The 26,305-nt window shown below is 41.9% G+C and overlaps 1 protein-coding gene across 4 annotated transcripts in view; it reads right to left on the bottom strand.

The window, feature by feature from the left end:
- The window catches only part of F13A1 (coagulation factor XIII A chain), a 209,320-nt gene that overhangs the window by 19,516 nt on the left and 163,499 nt on the right, over window positions 1-26,305 (bottom strand). For all 4 annotated transcript variants that reach the window (XM_017808446.1, XM_017808445.1, XM_017808448.1 and 1 more), the window contains 5 exons: window positions 23,320-23,571; window positions 16,393-16,511; window positions 10,690-10,797; window positions 8,028-8,202; window positions 3,008-3,146 (listed from right to left, as the gene is read on the bottom strand). In XM_017808446.1, coding sequence (XP_017663935.1) covers window positions 3,008-3,146; window positions 8,028-8,202; window positions 10,690-10,797; window positions 16,393-16,511; window positions 23,320-23,571 — 793 coding nt within the window. The remainder of the gene's footprint in view (window positions 1-3,007; window positions 3,147-8,027; window positions 8,203-10,689; window positions 10,798-16,392; window positions 16,512-23,319; window positions 23,572-26,305) is intronic.

Below are 26,305 nucleotides of genomic sequence, written 5' to 3' on the forward strand. Positions count from 1 at the left end.
TGTGAAAAAGAGATGTAGGGAAGTAAAAGGAAATGTCAAAAGTGAGTGAGAGGTGTTATATACACCAGGTTAGGAGAAGGAGAGAAGAAGAGATGAGACAGTGAAAATTCTGACGCATAGCAATGATCCATTACTGGGTGTGTATGGACTGAGCAGTGAAGCAGCCAGTCACTAAGTCTTGTTTCACATCATTTATAGGCAGAGGAGGTTTCAGCTCTCTGAGCCACAGAAGGAATGAGACGTACTGAGGTCCTGCTGTCTCATAGACCAGTTGTAAAGGATTCTAAGAGGAGGAAACAAGGCAAATAGCAGGACCACAGCTCTGGATTTCAGGAGAATAGGCTAAGACCTGTTTGAGGTCTTGCTTGGAAGAATCCCATGGGAGGTAGTTCTGGGTAGAAGATGAATACAGGAGAGCTGGTTGTTTTTCAAGTGTCATCTCCTCCAAGCTTAGGAATCATCCATCCTTGTGTGCAGGAAATCAACCAAAAGTGGTACAAGTCCACAAGTTAGTCCCAGTTAAACTCAAACATTTAAAAAAAAGGTGCTAAGAAAGAGGGGGAAGTGACCAGAAGGAATACAGAGTCACTGTTTGAGCATGCAGGGACAGGTTTAGGAAAGCCAAAATACAGATCAAACAGAGCGTGTCAAGAAACGTGAACAGCAGTAAGAAAGACAAGTACATCAGTATCAAAAGGAAGACTACAGAAAATGCGGGGCTGCTGCTGACCAGGGCAGGTGACCTGCTGACAAAGCATTAAGAGAAGACCAAAATATTCAGTGTCTTCTTTACCTTGGTTTTTACTGCTAAGGTTTGCCTTCAGCAATCACAGCCCCTATAACCAATGTGAAAGCTCGGAGTAACAAAAACTTACCGTCTGTAGACGAGTAACAAGTTAGAACTAGTTAAACACACTGGATACACACAAGTCCAATGCATCTGATGGAATGAACCCAAAAATGCTGAGGGAGCTGGCCAATGTCACTGTAAGACAACTCATATCTATCTTTGAAAGACCATCGCAATTGGAGGAGGTTCCTGTGCACTGGAAGGAAAAGAATATCACTCCATTCTTCGAGAAAGGGAAGAAGGAGTATCCAGGGAGCTACAGACTTGTGAGCTTCACCTTGAGCCCTGGCAAGGTTATAGAGCAAGTTCTGGAAAACATTTCCAAACATATTAAGGACTAGGTAATTGGCAGTAGTCAGCATGGATTTACAGGCAGCCAGGTTTGTCAGCTGTGCCTGACAAACCTGATAGTTTTCACTGATGAAGTGAATGACTGAAAGGACAAGGGGAGAAGAATGCATGGGGATTGATCCTTTTGACTTTAGCCCCATCTTCTAGAACATTCTCATAGACCAACCCTTGAACTATAGACTAGACAAGTGGACAGTAAAATACATTGAAAACTGGCTGAACTGCTGGGATCAGAAGGTTGTGATTAGTGGTGTGAACTCCAGCTGGAGCCTAGTCATTAGTTGTGTACCCCAGAGGTCAATACAGGGTCCAGTACTATTTAACAGCTTCATTCATGACTTGAATTACAAGACCCACTGCACCCTCAGCAAGTTTGCTGATATAGAAAACTGGAAGCAATAGCTGATACAACAGAGATTGCACACAAGGAGAAGGTAAAGCAGCTGACACTGTTCAGCCTGAAGATGAGAGGGCTCAATAGGACCTTATCCATGCATATAAATGCTGGATTAGGGAATTGAGGGAAAGAAGACAGAGCCAGACTCTTCTCAGCAGCCCAGTGACAGGACAAGAAGCAACAGGCACATATTGAAACACAGAAAATTTTGTCTGAAGATCAGGAAACACTTTTTTACTGTGAGAATGGTTGAGCCCTGGCATCAGTTTCCCAGAGAAGTTGTGGAGTATCCATCCTTGGAGATACTTAAAGCCCAACTAGATATGGCCCTGAGCAACCAGCTCTAGCTAACCCTGCTGTGAGCAGGAGGACTGGATGACTTCCATGGGTCCCTTCCAGTCTCAACTACTCTATGATGCTGTGATACAAGCTTCAGATGTAAATGAACTTAATTGTTTTCCTTAGATTTCCTCTTGATTATGGAAATCACATAAAAGAGGTTACAATAACAGGTTCAGTCATTTCCTCCACCACATAATGGGTTTATTACAGTTTTAATATAAAGACTTCCATAGATTAATGAAGCATGCTGATGAGCAGCTATGTTAATGATTGAAGATATCATTGACACAAATCAAGTATATTAACATTGAATAGGATGAGTATCTCCTGAATATAGGAATATAGAGGTCATATTCACTGCTTCACTCTGAGGAGGAGGGGCTTGAGGGCCAATAACCCACACAGAGCATATAATCAATAAATGCTACACTTCTCCTGTCAGACAACAGACAGTAAGAATTTGAAAAGCCAGTTAGAAGACTGTCTTCTGCAAAAGAATGTGTAAACTCTATTTATTGGTCCTAGGGAGTTTTCTTCTTATAAATCTGGTGATAGAATTTCAGTATCTTGTACAATACCTTAACTTGTTTCACTTTTTCAGCTGAACTGGATTTATTTTGGAAGGTACCTATGCAACAACGATTGCATGTACACAACGTAAAACCAGTCTATAAATGTGGAAACTGGGAACAGGCAAAACAAGAATATTTTTCCATATAGATTGAGGTACACCTTTGAGCCTGGCTCCAGAAGGATGAAGTGCCCATCGTACCCCTTTCCATTTTTAGAAATAGCTTGGTCCGAAGGAGCACCAGCCCATTCCAGCTCTCCTCTGGTGTGCTTAAATGTACACTGTATGGTAACAGTACTAGCAGGATCCCCCAGGGTTTGCTTACTCAACAAGCACTTCATATTAGTCAGCCCACTAACAATCCATTCATTCTGTTTTACATAAGCTAGCAGTGTTCTTCAATGCACAGAGAAATAAATAAAACATAGGCATCGCCATCATGTTTTTTACTACTTATATCATTGACACATTAAAGGCAGTTTCCAGGAAGACTCACCAGACAGAGTCTTTTGTAAGTTTGGTGTCCACTTTTCCTTCCTCATCCAGAAAGAAGTCCAACCGTAAATTGGCATTGTTATCATGGGCAGAAGAGTAGTTGGTGATGAGTCTTGCAGGTATCCCCAAGCATCTCAGGACTGTGGCAAAGACAAAAGTGTGATGGGGAGGACAAATATGAAGGCTGTGTTCATGGATGACAGGATGAGAGGACAGAAACTATTAATAACTAGAATAAAATGGAAAAACACAATCAAAACAACCCAAATAATTCCTCCTATCTGTCTTTATATAGCACTTGGTAAATATTTTATTTGGTCCCAAAATGATGAGCATTCAGGGTATGTGGTGGTACAATGGTTATAACCTAAGCAGCTAATTACCAGTAGTTTTAAAGCAGCCTTCCATAGCAACCACACTGCAGCCTTTCAGGACAAAGCTGGTGCAGTGGGTCAACTGTATGACCAAATGTGGTACAAAGAAAAACAAGTCTGAACTTGCAAGAAATGCAAAATATGTCAGGTCTCTTAGTATGAGTAACTCCGGAGAATCATGAGATTATGCTAAAAAGAAAATTAACAGAAAGTATCTCCTTTTGACTGATTTGGAGTTTTCCTGTTTCACATCTGCTGACAGGAGAGATCAGGAGAACACAAAGAATAAAGAAGAAAATTAGTGCTAGCGATGGTGAAAAGCTGCATTGTTTGCAACTGAAATGACAGAGCTTGAGAGTCTGAATAAAATGCATTATATAATTCATAATTAATATTGAATACTAAGTAATAGTATTTGAGAGCTAACAGTCCCTTCCCATAAAGGATCTTAAAAGGAGGACCATAGAAAAAAGCCCCTGGCCCTAAATCTCAGACCATCACAATGTAACACTGGTGACTCTTCTCACCATTTGACAAATGGTAGATTTGGGACATGTGGAAATGCTACAGCTATGTCTGCAGTCTGCAGTAGTGCATCAGTAGGTTTCTGTCTTTGTGTGCACCCTGCCTGATAAATAGGCATGGAGCACAGCCCTGAGAGGGGAGTAGGGTTGCAGGGTGACACATCATCTCAGCTCCTCCAGATGACATATTTTGTTTCTCAGCCAAAAAAAGTTCCTTTTTTTCCAATTTAGGAACCAACATGGTTCTGCAGAAAATCGAGGATGTTTGTTGTTTTTTTTTTCCCCTCTTCTTTTTTTTTTTTTTAAGGGGAAAGATTTTTATTGAAAATCCCATTTAAAAATAGTTCCAATGCTGCAAAGTTGAACAGCTCTTCCTGCTACTGCTGGGTTTTGTATATTCATTAGTGTCACTACTGTGACTCCCAATAAAGTGTAACACTGCACATTCATTTCAAGTTCCTGGATGACAAATTACCTGGATGCATCCAATACCATATGTACCTATTGATTAAACTTAATTCAAGTGCCCTCCAAGGCTTCCAGTGCATGAGCCATCAGGGCTCATTGAAAATAATTTGTCTGACAATTTCAAGATTAATGACCATTTCTCGAATGTTTTAGCATTTTTAATGGATGAATATCCAGAGCGTACATTATAGTAACCTTGGAAAGCTGGACTGGTCACAATGATAAAACATTGGCAGCTGAGAGAGACTCAAAATCACCTCAAAACAACCCTGTTAGTTGCACATGACCGTTCGGACCTTCGCTGTCCTCTCTGTAGTGATCAGCAGCTGGATATATCAGTGGCTATCATCAGATTAGCCACTGGACATTTCCATTTCATAATTCTCAACAAACTTTGTACTTCAGCAATCCTTGCAGCAGTACAAAGTGCCAGGTCTCTGACTTGACTAACTTAGTCAGCAAACCAAGTCTAGTTTTACCCCAGATAAATACGCCACTCCATTTAACACAGCAGGCTCCAGGCCTCTGCTGCATTGCCCCAGTTTCACAGTGGCCTGCAGGCAAAATATTGCGTAGTGGTGATTCAGGGCCATTGCAGGGGGAAGGTGGGAGAACTGGTGTTTGTGTCTGTCTGTGATCTATAGAAATCCAGATAAGGCAACAGGCAGAGAAGACAAAGTGGGCTATGGAAGCCACTGCGAGGAATTCCTCCATAGGAAACATTTGCATGAGCCTTTTTAAACCCATTATGTTGTGCAGAGGCTGAGGAGCATCAAGTACAGACCACGTAGCCTCAGACAGTGAAGAAAGTAGATATCTCTCAGGTTCTTTGGATGTGGGTGATTGCTCATTATCCCACTGCTCCAGGAATAAAATTAAGCATTTCATGTGTGAAGGACACAGCACCTGCCACCACCTTCCCAAATCAAAACAGGAGCCTCTTCAAATACATGAAAGAATCTGGACTTGCACAAAACAGCTGACATTGTCCCATGAAACATCCTTGTCTCTGAATTGGAGAAACACGGATTTAATGGATGGACCAATTGGTGGATAAAGAATTGACTGGATGATTGCACTCAAGAAATTGCTGTCAATGGTTCAATGTCCAAGTGGAGATCGGTAACGAGTGGCATTCCTCAGGTGTTGGTGCCATTTAACATCTTTGTCGGTGACAGAGACAGTGGGATTGAGTGCACTGTCGGCAAGTTTGCTGATGACCCCAAGTTGTGTAGTGCAGTTGACACACTGGAGGGAAGGGATGGCATCCAGAGAGATCTTGAGAGGCTTGAGGGGTGGGCCTGTGTGAACCTCATGAAGTTCTACAGCGCCAAGTGTAAAGTCCTGCACACGGGTCAAGGCAATCCCAAGCAAAAATATGGCCTGGGGAGAAGTGACTGAGAGCGGCCTTGAGGAGAAGGACTTGGGGGTGCTGGTTGACAAGAAGCTCAACACAACCAGGCAATGTGTGCCTGCAGTCCAGAAAGCCAACTGTATCCTGGGCTACATCCAAAGCAATGTGGCCAAGAGGTTGAGGGTGGTGATTCTGTCCCTCTACTCTGCTCTCATGAGACCCCACCTGGAGTGCTGCATCCAGCCCTTAGGTACCCAACATAAGAAGGTCACAGACCTGTTGAAGCAACTCAAGAGCAGGGCCATGAAGATGATCAGAGGGCTGGAGTACCTATCCTATGAAGACAAAACTGAGAGAGTTGGGCTGTTCTGCCTGGAGAAGAGAAGGCTCTGGGGAGACCTTGTAGCACATAAAGGGGGCCTGTAAGAGAGCTGGAGACGAACTTTTTACAAGGTCATGTAGTGATAGGATAAGGGGGAATGGCTTTAAACTGAGAGAGGTGGGGTTTAGATTGGATATTAGAAAGAAACCCTTCACTATGAGAGTGGTGAGGCACTGGAACAGGTTGCCCAGGGAAGTTGGGATGCCTCATCTCTGGAAGTGTTCAAGCCCAGGCTGGTTGGGGCTTTGAGCAACCTGGTCTAGTGGAAGGTGTTCCTGCTAACAGCAGGGAAGTTGGGACTAGATGATCTTTAAGGTCCCTTCCAACCCAGATTGTTCTATGATTCTGTGCAAAGCAGAGAAATCTGAAACTCCATCCCCCACTGCAGCTGTGAGAAGCATGTGCCAGCAGAAGGCTAGGTGGTCAGAAGACAGCTTTATTTCTGAGGTCCTTACTCCTTTGAATAGTTTTTGAACCACCTCAGGTAACCAGAATGAGTTATGAAATTTAGTTATCCAGACAGGAGGAAAACTATGTACAAAATGAAACACATACAGAACAGGCAAAAATAAAGTGAAAACACAGAGATGCCCAAAGCTGCCTGGGGGTGAAGAACCACTCTTCCAACTTATCATTCATTATTCAATTTTCACATTTCCTGTGGAAGATGGGTGATTAATTGCCCTCATTTTTTATAAAAGTATAATGTGAAGAGAAGTATAATGTGATTCCTTGAGAAAGCAACATGTGACAGTATTAAGGTACATAAAAAAGGGAAGGTTTCACAGAGAAATTTTCTGTAATTTCCTTTTCACATCTCAAAGACATGGACCAGATCTTGGCTTCAGCTGTGGCTGAAAAGTACTTGATGCAATGTAGGCTCCAAGCCTGCAGAAATACACATTGTGTCTCCCTGCAACGCGCTGATCTGGTCTTCCCCACAGTCTGATGCTTAAATGCATATATTGTAAGTGCTTCTCAGGACGATCATCTCAGCTTAAGACACTTACTTTTAGTCTCTGTTCAGCTTCTTCTACTGGCCTATACCATAGGCATAGGAACGGTTTAACTGGCTTTATATTGACGCTTGACATAAGCATTGCTTCTAATGTCTGGTCCCTATTATCTGTATAATACACATTTGCTACACTCTGAGAGTCTTTCCTGACTGCTAATACACTGCAGTGTGTTCCTGTGTATTAGCAGATGATGCTGTTAGAAAGTGCTAGATAGTAAAAAAATGGGACCAATTCACTGCCGCTTTCCTCACTATTTTATGATCTGCAACACTCTGCAGAAACACTAGAACTCTAGTTTGATCAACTGTGTTTAGACTTAACCTTGTAGTGCTAGACAATTAATAAACTAGGCCAGCATTTTCTTCATTCTTCTGGCTCATAAACTCTGTAGAAAATGTTAACAGTGCTCAGTAGACAGGTGTAGGGACAGTTCATCTCAATTTTTCTAGGAACAATCCTCAGTAGGTGAGATTTGGCCTTTCTGTAGCAGAAACATGATCACATATCCCATATTGGATAGTAATTTAATGTTTTAGGTCTAGATGACAAGCACCCTGTTCATCTAAGATTTCCTGACAGAAATGTGGACCATGCCAAAAGACTTAACTTTCTCTCTCACAAACTTACCCTTGTGAGTCACTGAATACATTTTACTGAACACAGAAATACATTTTACTGAACCCAGAAATAGTTAACAGATTTGTGTGAAAGAGCAGCTGAACTGAAGTACACACCAAAGTTTTATTTGGAGACCATCTATTTTAGCCATGTATTTTTAAGCCTCTGTGCTATTTATTCCTGAACAACACAGAGTCAGGAAATATTTTAGTTAGTTTTACCTAAGAACTCTGTTAAGTAAGAATTTCATGGCAGCATGGAGATTTTCTCACTGATACCTACATGTGTTGAAGACACCAGCAAAGACCCAGCACTGGCCGTATCGCACAGGTTGCTTAGAACTGTAATACTCCAAGAGAATGTCCACACTTCCTGTCCAGGCTGAAGGTGCAACACCATAATCATATGAATTGTTCCAGGATCCAGCAATCACACCATTATCATCCCTGGAGTTGATCTAAAGTCGAAGAAAACGAGCGTTAGGAATGTCAGAGACTGAATAATAAAAAGCTCCTTAACTCAGCAGACCGATAAGATAGGAGAGACTGAACATAGCCAGTTTATGCTAGAAGTAAGATAAAAATATTTCATTATGAAGGTAGGGGATAAATAGAACAATCTTGCTAAGGACCTTGGATTCTCCATCACTGAACAATTTTGAATGAAGGTCAGACACTTAAAAATAATGCTGAAATTAAATCACCACACTGAGTATTCATGTTGCCTGTTTAGTAAGTTTTATTAACATTAAACATGCTTACTGATATGTATTTTAAATAAACACAATCAGTTATACACTGATAAGCAAGCCTCAGAAATATTAAGCTGTATTCTTTCCTACCATCATTTGGTTTTCTTTCCATATCAGTCCATATTTTAATAAAATCACTCCTGATTTGCAGCGGACTGAGAGGAAAACCAGTTCACAGTTATTTTTAGAGTAGAAACTAACTCTTTTGGTCCAGCACACAGGAAAACGAGAAGGAATTTGCTGTGTAAGTTTTCCTCTGGTGAGATTATACAAAGCAGAGAGTTTTGCTGACTAATGGCTATACTGATAGGCATTAACGAGCAATACATCTCCTAGCTGCAATTTGAACCAAACCAGTTGAGGCTGTGCAAAAAGCTCATTCGCTCTGTACCTTTTAATTATGCAAATGTGGAACAGCTACACACCAGCCAAATAAATCACAATTCTCATTTGAAAGCTTTTGGCTGCATTAACTACTGTTTTATAATTAGAAAATCGACTTCCTGTGAATTCTAGGACTGAATAAAGATAAGTATTCAGAGTCATAACCAAAGGATTAAGAGGTTGTGCCCATCTCACTGGTGTGGGAAACATGCCAAGAAAAGAAATCTTGAAGGACAGGGCAACATGTTGATCTTCTGGCTCTCCTATGGTTGTAAAGGATGGGAGAAGGACTCTACCCGCTTTGCAACACAAGGAAGCCTCAGAAGGAATCCAGCATGGGTGAATGTCCTCAGACTAGCTCAGCTCTACCACATTTCAACTTGAGCAAGAATGAGGGTAGGGAACACAGGCTGAACTTTAGCACCTCCTGACCACTCCTTACTCAGGTCCAGATTTCAGATGACCACACCCCCAACCCAGCTATGGCCTAATTCTGCAGTATAGACCTAAAGTACACAGGCTCTTGGATTTCCAATGGTAAGCTTCTCTACCTCTCTAAAATGATTCAGTGGCTCAAAACTTAACTAATATCGAAGCCCTCTTTGGGTTCTTAAACTTCGTGTTATTCTGTCTTGAGGGCCTCCATGGTCCCTACATGAGGGACCTTTTATATCTACTAGCCCAGAGATCAGGGAACCACATTCAATTCTTACCTCTATCTGGAAGTCTGAAACCATATTTCTAGTGTCTGGAGTGAAATAACTAAAATGTTAAAAGAGAAAGAGAAGTGGAGGTGTTCTCAATACTTCTTGCTGAAGCTATTGTATGTAACGTGATGCTATGCAAGACTGAGAGGCTGGAGATCCCCCTTCAATGTCATCTAAGACAAAGAGCTCATTTTCTTAAAGCCTGGGCAAATGCTATAACAAATGGGTTAAAGGATCATCCATCTCCAGCAGCCACATTTTGTGGACAGTCTATTTTAGTAGCTGGCTCGAGAGAACATCTAATTAACTAGCTGAATGACTAGAGTATTATTCTGGGAAGCAGAAAGCATCAGTTCAGACCTCGAATAAGACAAAGGAGAGGACTCAGCCTTTGTCTTCCACATTCTGGATGAGCCTAGCATATTCAATATTAGGGATGGGACTGGTCTTGCACCCACAGCGTGATTTCTGATGCCTAGCAACTGGAAAGAAAGGAGGTCTGGAAAGTCTTATGTCTTCTCCTTGATTATTTTAGGTACTTTTGTTCTGAATGTGGCATGTTTTGTGGACCCCATGTTTAAGAGGACAGTTCTCACAGTGTTTTCTTCTGGGGCCAAAGTAGCACACATATATGTTTGTTCTCAGCCTAATTAGGTCATTTGGGGCTTAAATCAGACACCCACCGTTGCAGACCCCACTGCGGTTAGCACTGGAGTCCACATAAAGTCTCTCAGTTCCCCATCCAGAATTCCACCCAACAGGCCACCTTATTGTCCATAGCAGAAATAGCTTTCTCAATTATATCAGCTACTGGAAAATGAGCATAGTGTCACAAGAAATACTTACGTCTGGAGTGCAAGGTCTAAAAGTGCCTTTCCCACACTGAGGCACCATTCTCAGGAAAATGCCATGAGCCAACATAAGTTGCTTCAGCTTTAGTGGAGCAAAATAAGATGCCAGACTCCAGAATGGACAATTGTCAGAATGGACAATTGATCTGTTGTATGTTGGAGTGAGCACACCAGGGCATGAGAGCCAGTTAAATCGGCCTGGCTTTGATTTATGAGTCACTTCTGACACATATTATGCATCCATTACATACCACTGCAGAGGCAACACGACAGATTTTGATTGGGTTTCCACGCCCAGAGAGCTCCAGTTCTGCCTTATCCATCAGGAACAGGCAAGCATCCAGAATGTTTTCTTCAAACTAGATAAAAGAAAATAAAATGGGAAACAGAGATAAAATTCTGGAAAGCACAGGCAAGGTTATTTTCTCCTGTCGTTGTAATAGCTAATGAGCTTCAAAATTAGCTGGTCAAGTCAAATTTCTATGTTTCACAATACAAGTTTTCTTCTGGAATAATCACCCATGTATGGAAAAAAAAAACGTGAGAGGCTGTAAGGGAAGAGAGTGTAATTTTCAATTCAACCTCAGTCCAGTTTCCAGAAGGTTGAAATGACAACACAGCCTTTCTGACAGGGCATAAAATTTTAAGTGCTAACAAGTATATTATAGGAGGATATTATAATAATAACTACAAGAAGCTGGTCTACTTGTGAAGGACTTCATGTCCTTCACAGATTCCAAACCTGTTAATTTCAGGACTTCTTTGACACAGCCAGTGCATTGCTGAGAAGTTGAACAATAAGTGGTTTGCCAGTGTTAGTTTGAAGACACTTACATTTTAAAATTATTTTTTAAGTCTGTTTAAAATTGACAAGACAAAAGTTTATTATATAGATTAATCCTGATCTACAAAAGTTAGACGTCAAAACCACCAAGTGACCTAAAGTAGTCTTCTTCAAAAATAGAGTGAAAAGGTACGGGTTTTTTCGATCCAGCATGAACAAGCACAAGAATGAATTGAGGGCAGAGGTGCCTAAATAGACCAGAAACCATTTGTCACAGGACTTGCCCTGCAATGTATTTCATTTTCCTTCGGAGAAACTGCATAGCAAAGGAAAATACCTCTGTCCCCTGGTAAACGGTAGGAGGCAGGGAAATGCACATTAATAAAACAACTATCTTCTAGATACACAAACTTATATTAACATTCAAGGCTCTGATAGGAACTCCATGAAGCTTGTCCTCTTGCCATGTTAGATTTTACGTTCTATGCTTGCATCCTGAAAGATATCATTCATACTAATATGATTTTTGCTCTCATGATACTGCTAATGCTGATAGATTTTGTAACTGTCTCCTGCCTGGCTTAGGACTCCTTGGCAGATGAGGCTGACCTGAGTTTTGCATCCTGAAGAAAGCGAGCAAGAGCCCAGACCAAGCTGCTAATTTGGCAACCTGGGGAAAGGCAGAAGAGAATGAAGAGCGAGGTCAAAGAGCTGAAAAGGAAGCTCCAAGGAATAAAGATTGCTGCTGATACTGCAAGGAAGATGGGAGGGATAGTGGTGACATTCTAGGCAGCAGCTGAACTCTGGAATAAGCCAAGAAAGAGGAAGCACCATTATGTTCCACCACCTTCAGCCATTTCCTGGCCAAAGGAAGTCCTTTTCTTTGCCTCTGCCTTGAGCCTACATGGGTCTTATTGCTCAAGGTACCACTGCTGTATGGATCATTTTCAGCAAATGTCCCCCAAGGCAGCATATCTCTCTCATCATCACCCACACTAGCATTGAAGCAGGCATTTTTCTCTGAAGCAGGCATTCACTAGTGAGTAATGCCTTATAGTCTAAGCCAAACTTAATTCATGGTGCTTGGGAATAGGGAAAGAGGGATTAGTGTTTCTCAGAGATCTACTCCTAATCATTCCTGGGAAACTCCATAATTGCACGATAGACTTTCCAGTCCACTCCACTGAATGTGATGTAAATAATATTGGTTGAATGACTGTGTTTTGGAGACCCTCCTTCCCAAGGGAAAAACAGATTAGGTAAACTCTGGACCCTCATAACCATTTTTCCTGCTTCAGGCTCACTTTTCTTCAGGTCTGGCCCAATGATTTATCACTTTCGCCAGGATCAAAATCTGCTTTCTGCACTTCAAGTCATCAGACTAGAGTTAAATCAATAAGAAGTTTACCCTGCAAATTAAACCTTTCTCATGTACAGTTTATGAGACACTGTCAATCTTGCCAGCATACACAGAAAGAATAAAGAGGAAATAAATTGCTATCAGGGTTGCTGCCTTCCACCTTAGCATTTACAAAACAACATGAATACTTGTGAAATAACTGGATGAACAGAAGAAAGAGGACAAGCTGCAAAGTCTAGCTGCCTTACACTGTTGCAGTAACTTAGGATGCAGAGTAGCCTTAACACTAAAGCCAGTTTTTCCCTTTTTGACTATTCATGAATTTAAAAACATTAAATCAAACTAAATCAGTTCCCTGCTCTCACTCTTTGCATGAAAGTACTACCTAGAGGAGAGTGGAATAGAAACATAGCAGTTGTAAGGCTGAACACCTCTGAAATATCAGAGGAACTAGAGTAGCAGCAGGAAGACAAGACAGGGGAGTGAACCTGGGCCAGGCATGGGCACTACTTGCTCCATACAAAATAAATCAATGTCAGGACCAAAGAACTTTGGCAGAGCCACTTGGGGAAGACTGCAGATGGACAATAAGGCATGAGAAATCACACAAGCAAAGGAATTCTGTCTTCACACATTGCTCTTGTGTTACAGAGCAATGCACTTAGTCATGCTGGACTCCTTCATGCTAATCTGTTTCTAATAGATGACCTTCCATTTAAATCAAAGTAAGAGGGGCTGTATCACCTTTTGCACTGGCTGAATTAGGGCTGTGTTTCTCATAGGCAGTTGCAGGCAGATGTGATCTCGTTGCCCGTGGTCTGACCTGGACAAATGCATGTGCCATAAAATTACATTGGTACAGAGGGTTTCAAAGCTAAAGCAGATCAATGTGTGAACATGAGAGAAGTCACAATGGAAACAGAACTTTGTGCCCATCTGCTTTATGTTATTCTTCTCACAAATAAAAAAATCAACATTAAATGATCAGTATAGCAATCCAACTTCTGAAGTTTTTCAGCTAGAGAATTCCTATGTGTCTAGATTTCATCCAAAGCCATATTTTCCCTGAATCCTCTGTGGAATTTTCTGAGTGATTGGCTATTTACAGTTTCTTAGAAGGGATCGCAATCATGTTACAAGGAACACCTCCATCTTCATTCATTACAGCCATGTTTCAACTGTTGGGTTGTTTTTTCTTCCTCGGTCCATTTTTCTTGCCTTTCCTCCTTTCATGTTGATGCTGCTCATTGCAGAAAGCAGCTGTGAGAATCATCTCCCACTAGTAACCCAGTTTTGAACGGTATGTTCCTTTTTCATTTACAAGTTGAGTTAAAGCTTCCAGTTGTCACTGTTCAAAGCAATTTTTTAGTCTAAGACCATTACCATGCACAAGTCTATCTGTATTTTTATATATGACCATATACTTTTCACCTTAATGTGGCCTTATGCATTTTACTTACATGTAAAGGGCTATATATCACAAATATAAAAAGCATACTTGTATGATATATCCATAATACAGGCCTTGCTGCTAGCACTTTTACTCACTCACAGCAATGCTCTTATTCTTAACATCTAGGATTGCCAAAAATGAGGGAGATACGTGTTTTTAATGGTTCAAAATGGGCAGAGTAAGATTGGGAACATCATGATCTTCATTTCACTGAAAGTAAGGTGACCGGAAGAATATTTCTCAGTTGCTTTGCAGATTGATGTCTATTACACCCATACAAAATGATCTAATTGAAGCTCTTGGCTTGGGCTTGCTGAGATGCATCTGCCACACTCAGCTTTCACAAGGGCAAGCAACAGCAAAAGGTGCACCACAGCACATGGTGGAAATCAGGTCCTCTAATTTCAGCCAACACAGGAATGAAAGTACATGGCAAAGGACTATGGAAGAGTCCTAACCTCCCAGACAGAACTACCTCCTAGCAAAACCAAACAAATAATGCAGTTTCTCAAGATAGTCCACTGTTTGTGTCAGGAAGGTGCCAGATTTGAAGAATATAAGCACCTTGGGCCAAGCCACCATAGGCCATAAATTTAGCATCTTAGGACATAAATCCAGTATGTGGTTTAAGCAGTACTTTCCTCCTCCAGCCACTCATGCCCCTCTCTCCCTCCCCCTTACATCTGTCAAGGAGTGAATCCCAAATCTAGGAACAGAGAGAGCCCAAGAAATAACCCAGGGAAAAAAAATCAACCAGATACTTATTCAGCTAGATCAGCTCTCCAGTCTGAGTCACTGCACTGCTGCACAAGTGCTTGCAGGGGGAAGGAAGGGCCAGGAGGGGGCATTTTTGGTCAACTTAAATGCATGCCCAGCTTTGGCCTCAGGATCTGGTTCTATCAGCTTATGGAACTTCTTCCCACTCCTTATTTAAGGGTTGTTTTTATCTCAGTCAGGAAGACAGACTCTGCAAACAACAGCACTGACAAAACTAAAGATTGGTGCAAAGGCAGGAACTCCCTAGGGCTGTGCTGCCGCAGGAAAAAAGATGAAATTGTACCCTTAAATAAGGAAACAAGAGAGATGTGAGTTCAAAGAGCTCTCCAGGGCAATCCATCCAGCTCAAGCTTTGAGATTGTATTTAGCTGAGGGAAAGAAAGCAAGGGGTAACGCCCCTTGTGCAAGGCTGTGCTAAGGAGGTGCCACAAAAACTCAATGAATCTATCACGACAGCATTAAGGAATATTAAGGTCACTATTTTCTTAATTGTGCCGTTGGGAAAATCCAGGAAGTGAGATGAGCAGAGTTTACCATGTCCAATATCGGTCCACTGGAGCCCCTCTGAGTGACAGTTAGGGTTATCTTTGCTCTCGTTTTGATCCTACTTGGTAATGCCTTTTTCCCATTCTCACACAAAAACTTAATTCTTTCATCCCGTAGGGATTTTCAGGCTGGTTAGTTCTTACAAGAAAGTTGAGGTAAAATAGATAAGTCTGAGACAAGGAGTAGTTGTTTCTGAAGTAAAAGAGGAATGATTTAAATTAGATATAAGGAAACAATTTCTAACAGCGAGGGTGGTAAAATGGTGGAACAAGTTGCCCAGAGAAGCTGTGGATGCCACATCCCTGGAAGTGTTCCAGGCCAGGTAGGACAGGAAGCTGAGCACCTGATCTACTGGAAGGTGTCCCTGTCTGTGGCAGGATGGTGGAACTAGATGACCTTTAAAATCCCCTCCAACCTAAATTGTTCTATGATTCTATGCTATTGAAGGTACACCAATACCCCATACCAGCCTAGTAGGGGGTGTTTCCCCCAGACTGCAAGAGGCCATTGCACACTGATGTTGTCCAGTCCAGGCAGCAAAGGGAGAGGTTCCTAGTTTGTCATAGGAATCCTGTAACTAGCTGACCTCCGTGAAGATCAGAATTATTTCAACCAAGCTGCTAAAACTAAAACAAAAAGTCAAAAAGCAATACAACCTATTGCTGAAAAATAAAAATGTCAAACCCAAACAACTCTACTTTTCACAAATCTATTTGATCCTGAAGCAGCAATAATGCAGCAGTAGAAATACTGTTGTGGAAACCTCAGCTAATGATTATAACTTTCAACAGGCAGCCTCTTAGTATCTGAAATAGGCCCCTAAAACAAGGTCTTTAAATATCAGCAATAATAACATTGTTTTTCTGGATTAGGCATATACACACTTCATACAATTTTAAAATTATAACCCTTATCTTTCTGAAGCAGAGACCAATAATGCACTCCAGAGCCCACAGTCTCAACCACTGTCTGGTGTCAATTAAACTCACTTGATATCCTACTGGGAGCAGCCAGAGAAGGTCTAAATAGCTTACCTGACCATAACTCCAGCTTCTTGATTTTACATCTTCAACATTTCCATGGAAAACAATACCAACATCATTCAGGACATATTCTTCCCTTTCTTTCTCATCATCCAGATACACGGCATCCTCTGCATCAGTTTACCAAAAATAAATGTTAGCACAGGTGCTTAATTTTCACATAGGACAGATAAAACATCTTAGCATATCATACAGTCATCTTTGACAAAAAGTACCCCTGTTCCATCAAACAAAGCGTTACTTGCTTCAAGAGAGTACAAGAATAAGGAGACAGTGACCCTAGTTAGGAATATGATACACAACTTAAAAGCGTGCAAGATGGAAAAGTGCTGACAACTCCTGCTTGTTTTCTAAGGATCTGTAAAGTATGGTTAAAATGTCACATCTTATCAAGAATGTTATGATTATTGTGTGCAACTAATTTAAGAGCTGGAGCACCATGACGCAATTCTGCATCTGTACAAACAGATCAAAGAACAATTTCAAACTTATTAATGTTAATGGAAAACCGCTCAAGTCAAGAGTTCTAAAGAAAAATCTGTAGTGCACTAAAAAAAAAGAAAACCAGAATAAGGTTTTTATATCATATTAACAGAAGGGTTTGGTTGCTTTTTCTGTACATTAGTTATTGACTGGAGTATCCCTCCCCCACGTAGCTTGACTGATCAGCTAATATGAGGAGAAATTCAAGTGTCCAAATGAAAACTGGAAGTAATTGGAAGAGATCTTTATCAACACATATACAAAGGGTATATTCTAGATTGGACTTATATCAAAAGTCAAGAGCGTATGCATGGATCCTCAACCTGCAAACACGATTCAAATACATAAATGACTCATTATTAACATACATAATGATCCCTGAATGATGTGAAACTATTCAGACATTCACAGATAAGTATCACACAGGTCATGATTCTGTGATGCTAGAATACTTGAAGATTTCTTTCCTGTGCCAATGCTTGTATTTTGAGACTGAGATACAGCTTAACATTTAATAGCATGGGAATTAATTAATTTGAGGAAATCAGTAATGTGGTACCAGACAGCAAATTAAAGCAAGCAATAACTTCTGACAGTTTGATATGAGCAAGTACAAAACTACCACTCACTACTGCTATAGTAGATTTCTTCAGCATCCCACTACAAATTACTAGAGGATCATTTAACTTTTAAAAGCCTATTGATTTGTTGCATTTTGTTGAAATGCAAATCAGATTTGTACTTCCTTGTAAACGTCATTCCCAAAAGTGTCTTCATTTACCCATAAAACTGCAATTTGGCTGAAAATAAGCTAAAATCTAAGCCCTCCAAAAAAATTAAAGGCAAAACTCACATAGGCTTGAGTTAGGTGAAGGGCTTTGCCAATCTACACACCTGACCCTGCTGAAAGGTTTTTTTTTCTCTGAAGATATATTTATATTTCTATGTCTATACATACATAAGGAAGTATGCATAGATATGTAACATAAAGATCTTCACCGATGGGCAAAGAGCGATAGAGAAGCAGGTATTAAATACAAGAAGCCTTTAGTGTGTTTGAGGAGATCACAGCTTTCTTTATGCTTTTGACAGCTGCTGTACAGGCTCTGACTGACTCTGAGCAAGCAGAGGAATAGCAGGTTTTATGGAGCTTTACCTGAGGCAGGCAGGTCTGAGACCCACTCTTATATTTGGCAGGGTGGTGGTATTCACCTGGTTTCTAAAGGCTAGGCCGTTAAGAATTTTCTTTATGGGTTTGTCACTACCCATGACCTAGTCAACCTGCACTCAGGTGCCCAGTGGATGATCAAGGGTATATTATATTCAGAGTCTATGAGGTGAAAGAGAGTGTTAGAACTTGACAACTGCAGTCATTTATGCAAGCATGGCCTTTTTTCTGGTCCAATAAGTTCTGCATAGGATCCTACTAAAAATTATTGCAGATGTTACAGATCATCTAGGTTCTGTTTCATTAGGGTGGATCTGCCTGACTTGTTCACTGAATGATTATTTGCATTCTCTCACTGAGCTTTGGATTTTATTAAAACTTGTCCATACAAATAGCACAGAGAATGCATTTAAAGAACTAGAGCTAACACCTTCTTCTGTGCAGTTACACATTCAGTGGAGTGTGTGCATATGCCTTCTTGACAGCTGTTGTTTTCTTTAGGGGATTAAAAATATCAACATTGATCTTGTTGGTATCAATTGAGATGCTTATGTTATTTTGAGACTGCATGATCTTTGCTAAATCAGATGAAAATTGATTAACTTCTCTGTCGATTATTTTAAATATTTGTGTTTTTGATAAGGTAAAAAGGTCTTCTGTGTTTCACAGAGATGCCAGCTGCTTTGATTTTTGACAGCTTTCACTACCCCTGAGACTGTTTAGAAGAAAATATGAGGCATTTGTGACTACTTTGATGCTAAGTATGCTCTACATAGTACAACTCCTAATTATTTTGTGCAAGTGGAGGCTCACATCTGACAAACAGAAGAATTCCATGGAAATGTGCTAGGTTTGTTTGTTGTTCTTTATCAGTTTAAGGGGCTTTTTACTCACTTCTTTTATCCTGGGAATTTACTAAGACACTAGCAATGCTACAAAGAAGCAAATTAGCTTCTATGCTTCTCTATTTGAACTTGGGTAAGGTGAAAATACACTTCACACGAAGACAGCACTGCAGGCGAGGATTCCTACTGAAAACTGGCTCCCTGTAAAAGATATGAGGAATGCAGAGCAATCCTTTCAATTTGGGAAGGTGAATGAACATGAGAGGACTCAACCCAGTATGGTAGGACCCCAGTCCCAGAACGGCAACCCTCTGGAGTTGGAAAAGCCATTTCTTCATGCAGACAGCAACGGCTGAGCACAGCAGCACCAGCAGACGGGCAGAGGTGGAAGCAGCAGCCTTGCCCTGGGCTCCCAGCCTCCCTTCAACGTGCTCCCATAGGAATCCAGGCATGCAAGGCTGGGCCTCAGTGGAAACACAAACCTGCCAGGGATCATGCTGGGAAGAGGACAGTGCTGTGGCAAACCCAGAGCTGCAAGAGCTAAACACAGTTATCTACAAAAAACACTCTACCCGATCAAGATTATTTTGCTGCCTTGGATAGTGCTTGCCTAGGTTAACGTAGCAAAAGGATGAAGCTCTGTGTGAATTTTGCCCACGTGGAATCTATGACACAAGAGATCAAATTTAATAATAATGGCCAGTCTTCGCGAGCGAAGATTTGGGAAAGGTCATTAACCCTTCGAGCCTGCGCAGTGGATTTTTTAGGTGAGACCCAGTGTGCGCTGAACTGAGCCCACCCTTTAATCCTGAGGTTCATCTGCCGGGGCCAAGCAAACTTGGACAGTGTCAGTGAGGTCCCCAGGACGTAGGTTTGTTTAGAGTGACCTTCTCTTAGATGGATTGCCTTACAGGGCTAACGAGCTCCATCTGCCCGGGGGGCTGGGAATCGAACCCGGGTCGCAGCGGTGAGAGTCCAGCACCCTAACCACTAGACCACCAGAGGCCCCATGATCAAATTTAAGATTTAGCTATAAATGCAAGAAAATATTATTAGGCCAAATCTGGATGACCAGTAACGTGAGAGGAGTCCAAAAGTCAACCACATGTTACTAATCCTTAAACAGTATTAGGACATTTAAGCACAAGAAATGTGCAACTGACTCAATAAAGTTGCAATATATTTAATTGCTTAAATACAATACACTTTGCATGAGACTTGGGTGAGGGACCCACAGAGTCTGCAACTTACTCAGCTACACTATACATCTCCACCTGTGAAAGAGCCACAGAAGTCAACACAAGGTCTTTTCCTGATAAGCACTAAATGTTCCCCAGCAGAAAGTTGCTGGGACTCTTGGAAAGAGCTTGCAGTATCCAGATCAAAGGAGTTCTTCTCTGCTTTCATGTAGTCTGATATTGCCAAGAGTTTAGTTAAACTCGAAGAAGTTATTCTTAACTACTTGCCATTTGTATCCTCTGTTCCTCAACTGAAGAGGGCTCTGCATGCCCAAAAGCACATTTGTTTTATCCTACTATGTCAGCTGGCTGAAGAAAGAATGCTGCCTTTCCTCCCAGACTTTATGTTGCTTACTAAGTAATGAAAATTTCACTGAGGTTTGGGGCCAGTGTATTTAATTTTTCAGGACCAAGCCCTGCATCTTTAAGGTATTCTTGGTGATCAACCTTAAATGTAGCTAAGGGGATTAAAATATAAAAGCATCTGATGATTTTGGAAGCAAAGTACTCTGTAGCTAGACTCGGTATTCAAAGTTATTCTGAAACAGCAGAAAAAAACCCAACATCCCTGTCTGGGAAGATATGTCAAAACTGAACTATAGTGAGAAAAGAAGTAATAAGAAAGGGCACAAATGCTTCTGTCTTAAAGAAAAGCTCATACCGACATATTGATGTTTCTCCAAAATGATGAGTTGGAAAGCTGCACTAGGCAGTTGAGCCTGTACTCTGCTCCCTGCTATAACAATCCCCATTCATTTCTGGCATCAGTCTTCTCTCTTTTTAATGAGGCTTTTCACTCAGACTTTTCTGCTTGGCTATTAACCCAGCAAACTAGTCTAGAAGATTTTCAAACTATTGTTTTCTCTGCGCTTTAACTGCCTGAATTTTTTTACCCTTTTGTCATTACACTGAAAAATCTTTTCCAGCCAGAGGATAAAGCGTGGAGAAACAGTCCTTGATTTTCTATTACAAGGAAAGGGGAAAAAGGCAGATATAGGAGCTAATTAGCTCAAACTACCTAGGAGTAAAAGTAGGAACAAGAAATGAGAATAAATCCAAATCGAAATGAAACATGCAGGAAATAAAAACTACAATAGTCAGCAAGGGATAGCACCTGAAGCCATTGAGACACACCTTAAAATGTAAGCTGCAGATGAAAATGTGGTCCCTGACTTGCCTCCCCTGGATCTGGGGTCACACAGCAGTCCTTGCTGCCCAGAGACTCTGTTTTGCTTTCCTAAAGCAGAGTTTTTCCACTGGCCTTGGCAACGCCTGCCGCTGGAAGCAACTGCTGCACATCTTGCTCCTTTTGGGTTTGCTCCCTTGTTTTAACCTCGCTGGCTTTCGACCCCATTCAGCTCAGGTGAAGGAGGGAGGGCACAGGAGAGCGAAGTGCCTGTGTGCCATGGACAGAGGTGGATCACTCAGCACACAGAGCTGGTGGGGAAGGAGATGTGAAGTAGGGATTGATTTTCCCTTTTTTTATGTCTGACTAACACCTCAAATCAGCCGCAGTCACACCGCAGTGGGGTAGCCAACCCCCATACACCACATCTTTTCTCCATATAAGGTTGCATGCAGCCCTAGCTGGTTGTCTGCTAATCATGAGGCAAACTGAGGCAATTTAAGAAGCTTTATCTTTGGGGTTTATCCTTTTCCAAAGAGGTGCTGAACCACTGCAGAATCACCATACAGGCTAACAAACTGACTGTTACAACATCCAGGACCACAACCAAGTGTTGCTCTACATTGAGGTGGAAAATTGCACCTCCCTGGCTGAAGCTGTGAGAGGCTGATGATGCCAACACAAACCTTGAGCAGTTTTGTCTCCTCACAGTGGATCGTAATTTGGCAGTGATTCCTCTCTTTCTGTTGCGCACTCTCCCTCCTCTCCCAGAACAAACTGTTAGCATGCTGCTCTAAGGTATCTTACCTCTACACTGCTTTCAGGAATATCTTACAGTGTCATGGCACACCGGGCCCTGCCCTTCCCTCCTGTTCCCACTTAACTAACTCCTCTTTATTCAGCATTAACATATATGTTCTTAAATAATGCATAAGCTAATTATTGCTTCTATTCCCTTGGACTAGGGGCAAGTAATGAATGCAGCACAAATCATTCCATGTAATGGACTCTATTTATAATGCTAAATTTACTTGTCACTTGGTAGGATGGCCCTTGTTTGGTATGGGATTATTTGATGCAAATATTCTGGTAAAAAATTGAAAGATGAAGGAAAGGTGGCAGAAGAATATTAAAGTTAGCTGGTGACCTAAATATATTGCAATACATATGACTTGGAGCCTTACAAGTGTCAGAAGCTGAGACACAGTGCTACAGCCTGTAAGAAGGCTGAATCAAACCTCTCTGGTCTTTCTTGCCCTCTCCTTAAAGCCACACATGGAGTTCATTGGGTAAAATACAATCTTGTCAGCATAAGGCCTGATGTTTTCCCCATGATCCTGGAAGATTTCAAAAAAATTAATTGTTCTTCAACCCACTGTACTATAAAAAAATGGCTCATTTGCAAAATGTTCTGTTCCTCACAGAGGCCATGGTTGCTAATTAGTCACCAATAAAGGGGAAGTTATAAGGGTAAATGTCATGTAGCAGTAGGAAGGTACTATCAGTGATGCCACAGCAAGTTGACTCCACCCAGCCTGTGCAGGAGGAGCAGCTCCCATTGAATTCCTGCAATTTGGCTGCAGATGTTCAGTCCTAAGTGTGGCAATCTATGATGTAAGTCAACAAAGTATGGGAGGCTGCCACATCTTGCCCTACACCAAATCCTCAAAAAAGATATGCCCATATTGACTTGTGAGTTTAAAGCACACACAGGCAGGCAGGAGGCTCATGCTGTTGCCTATTCAAGTCAGAGTGAAGCCTTGGGGTATGTTTACTATAATAAATGGAGCCCAAACTGGTAAACACAGGCTTGGCCTCATAAAACTGCAGAGTGCCGATACAGCACAGGCACTGGTCTCCAGCCTGGAGCCCTGCTCACACAGGGCTATTCTCCAGCCTTAAACTCTTGACTCTTGGCGGAGTTTATGTAAAATTTCCAGACCCAAACTGTCATGTCTCCAAACTCCTTAGTACCGAGTTGTCCTTCCTGGACCCACCCCCTCCCAAAACCTGATGAGCTCAGCAGCAGAAAGTGTGAACCCTTGGTAAGGTACTTACTCTGGCACCAGGGATTGAACAGGATGTACGTGTCGGTTGCAGGGTTTCTGCGTGTCCGAAGGATGGCAAAGGGAGTCCAGACGGCAACATACAGGCGGAACTTCCCAATGATGCAGGTGGCAGAGGACATGATGGACAGGCGAATGGAGTTGTTCTCCCTATGAATAATCTTGGCTCCCCACTCACCTGGTTTCAGCACATTACCTACTATGATTGGGATGTAGGTGCCTTTGTTTTGCTGTGGATAGCGACCTGGGGAGAGAAGTGAAGAGGTTTGCCTCGTTTTAACAGTTTTTCTAAACTCCCTAGCAGTCCTTTGTCCCTTTGTCCTTATTTTCAGTGGAACTGGCAAGTTTGTGTGGGCAGAAATCACCTACCTCCCTCATTGCCTAACACAGCGCTTGGTCACTTGGCAGTGCAGCCACACCTCCCCACAGGCAGCCTGTGCAGACACACCCACCTATCTCACTCCAGCAAGCTTCAATCTTGCTGGTTCAAACGCTGTCAGAAGTGTAGCCCTGGCACCGTGAGCAGGGACTATCCAAGGCTTTTCTTGCTCACCATTGTTTATACTAGTGCAGCAAACTGCCCTCCAGCAGCTTGGTGTCAGCTAGACTGTTAAGTTTAGGAGTTTAGGTAAGAGCCCCTTCCCCAGTTCAGATGCACCCAGTACCCTTGTTACTAGCATGCAAGCGCCCTCTGGGGCACAAACATCCACTTTGGGGCTCTTTAGCAGAGCAGAACCTTGTTCTTCTCACTGCACTACTGTGCTGACAAGCAGATACCAAGCACTCTTTCATGAAGTCCACACAAACAGAGGAAACACAGCAGACACCCTGCACTCAGTTCCCCCCAACCACCCCCTCCTCATGGACGTAGTGGGAATCAACTCTGGATGACCAGAATATAAATCACCGTATCTGTGCTGAATTGCCAAACTTTCTCTGCTAGAAACGGGTCCCAAAGTATGACAGACCTTCAAAGTAACACACATGATAGTCTACCTCACAGTAAGACAACACACCCCCCAGAGAAGCCTATTTTACTCTGCCAACTACATGCAAACATGTACACTGCCAGGATTCAAAGTTGTGTGAGGCTCCACCCTTTGAGACTGAGGTAGAGCCAAACTGTATCTGGAAGCCAACCAACAGCACAGACAGAAGAGACACTTGTGAGAAGGCTGAGTTCCCTATCTCATTCTCAAATCTATTTTTCATTTCATATTTTAGGCTGAAAGTAAGATTCTCTCATTCAAAAATAGGGTAATGAAAAGCAACGATGGCAGACAGAGGGACAGACTTCTATATTTTTCATTCCTACTATTTAAGAACTTCAAAATTAAACTTACAAGGGCGTTGATTTTCTTGCTTGCTTATTTTTATACTGCTGATATAGAGATAATCCCAGATCTGAACACTGATACATTTAGGAAAGGACAACTCCAGCTTTGAATCTGAAGCTCGCAAGCTGCCATGAGATTTGTGTTTCTGAGAAATCTGGGGTTACTGTGCTTCATCCAAGAGATTATTCAGAGCACATGTATTTCGATTTTGCAGATATTCAGTGCACATAAATAGCCCTGCTGGCCAGGGATGCTGTAACACATGAAACTCATTCAGATCGGTGAGGGATGCAATGGAAGGAAAAGACCCACAGGAGAATAAAGGACTAGAACAAGAGAGCAAAATCAATAGAAAATACGAGAAGATAGAGCACTGGACACTTCAAATATAAGCCATCAAAGGAAAGCCAGTCTAGAGAGAAGAGCCTACAGAGGTAACAGAGATGTGAATCCTGTGCCTGCTAACAATTGCGATCTGAGAGCTGAACACATTCTTGTTCTTTGTAGTGCAACTGGGTATGACCCATCGTGCCTCTACAGTTAATATTTTGCTTCTAGTTTTGACACAATCTTTTTCTAAAAAAATACAGTCCAGGCAAACAAAGCAGCAGAGCAAACCAAGTAGTAGAGCTGATATCTTTGAAAACCGTTAACAAGTGCCACTTTTAAAAATACCTCCCTTACCTCCTTCAGAAGGGTGGGAGGGGGAAGAGATGACTATTTTAATGTGATTAGGAACTGACATCGTTATCTTCACTGGAAGCCGCATGTCAGTGTAGCAGCCTACTGGGGACAGAAGAAGTCATGCTGTGGTGGTGGCTTTGCACCACCATGTCCCTGTACACCAAGTACATGGGGAGGCTGCAGAATCACTCCCCATTAAATCTGCCTATAGGAACCAGATAGGATCTCAAAGAGGCCATGAAACCTTTTCAAGACATCCTTATGGAAGCACTGGCACTGGCACCTCATAAACAGGTTCAGCGAAGTACTGAGCCTCTGGTATTCTCACTTTTTCTGAAACCTCAACATGTGAAATTGCATTTTCTCTTCCAAATAAAGGTCCTTCTTGCAAGCAAAGCCACAAGACACCCTCATATACCTGTTGCTTGACAAGGAAGCACCTGTAGTTGCTGTTGAGGAGTATGCAAGTTCCTTTCAGCCCAGAGCCTCACACAGCTGCTCCCACACAGTAGGTCACTGTATTTTCTTACTCACCCATGAGGAGAAGGTGCTCTGGGGTATTGCCTATATCCCTACAGGCATAGCAGAGATGCCAGGGAAGGGATATCCTAGAAGTCAGGACACTTCACAGATATTGTAAATAGTAAATACAAGAGAACACTGTTTGCTTCTTACAGATGATTAGAATTTGGTGCTTGCTAATGATTGCATAAATCCTGAACTCACAAGGAAGTTTGGAAAGACAGGCAGAGCCTTCCAGAGCACAGTGGGCAATTTCCAATGTTTTGTTTGAAGAGAGGATGGGTTCCCTAATCTTCTGAAACAAAAACCAGAATGCAAATGGAAGAATATGGTTTGCAAATGGAAGAGTAAGGGAATTGTTACTTCTGACACAAGCTTACAGAGCTGAATTGTAAACACACATCTAGACATCTGACAGCATCAGCCACACTAGTC

Source organism: Lepidothrix coronata, unplaced genomic scaffold (assembly GCF_001604755.1).
Source record: "Lepidothrix coronata isolate B3197 unplaced genomic scaffold, Lepidothrix_coronata-1.0 Scaffold23, whole genome shotgun sequence".
Taxonomy (NCBI): Eukaryota; Metazoa; Chordata; class Aves; order Passeriformes; family Pipridae; genus Lepidothrix; species Lepidothrix coronata.